Here is a 630-nt window from a genome sequence, read left to right on the forward strand (position 1 = left end):
TCTCATCGAACCAGCGCGTCTCGTCTTCTGGAGGAGTAGACGCAACGATCGCACCATACTGCATCGTGTTGAGAACTTCCACAAAGACCTTGTGATCACACCTACGGGGCTTTCTTGAGAGAGAGATGGAGTTGAAGGAAAGTAGAAATTCGCAGCGGATCTAAGTCGCAAATGACAAATCTGGTCCTTTGAAGTGGTGTGGCCAATTTCAGTCATCCCTCAGTAAATAATAAACATTTCCTCGGGTCATCGTCTCCGTTCTCCTCTCTCGTTCTCTCTCTCGTTTTCTCTTTTGTTCTCTCTCTTCAGAGAGAGAGAGAGAGAGAATATCCTATAGAAAGCTGGTGCCACTATCCTCCATGCTGATAGAAAGAAAAGGTAGAGTAGTTCCTCTACATTCGTTTAGTGGGCTTACCTAAACCGTGACCGCCGATTGAGACTGAAAATAGGAACGGTGAGAAGCAGGGGAGCGAGAAAAACAAAAGTGACAAATAAAAGACAGTCAGGTGGGGGTGGGGGTGGTGGGAGGCAATAACTGTGCTCCGAACACTTGGATGAAAACAAATGGTGATGGTGGAGTGTGAAGCGAGGGGAAGGGGGGTGGTATGTGTGTGTATGTTTGCGTGTGTG

At 47.5% G+C, this 630-nt stretch overlaps 1 protein-coding gene across 3 annotated transcripts in view; it reads right to left on the reverse strand.

The window, feature by feature from the left end:
* Window positions 1–630, reverse strand: part of flna (filamin A, alpha (actin binding protein 280)) — a gene marked incomplete in the record, with an annotated part of 51,228 nt that overhangs the window by 13,076 nt on the left and 37,522 nt on the right. For 2 of the 3 annotated variants that reach the window (XM_035656078.1, XM_035656076.1), the window contains 1 exon segment: window positions 416–439. In XM_035656078.1, the coding sequence (XP_035511971.1) occupies window positions 416–439 (24 nt within the window). 3 annotated transcript variants of the gene reach the window in all.

This window comes from Morone saxatilis, unplaced genomic scaffold (assembly GCF_004916995.1).
Source record: "Morone saxatilis isolate NCDOM2014 unplaced genomic scaffold, NCSU_SB_2.0 Contig15, whole genome shotgun sequence".
NCBI lineage: Eukaryota > Metazoa > Chordata > Actinopteri > Moronidae > Morone > Morone saxatilis.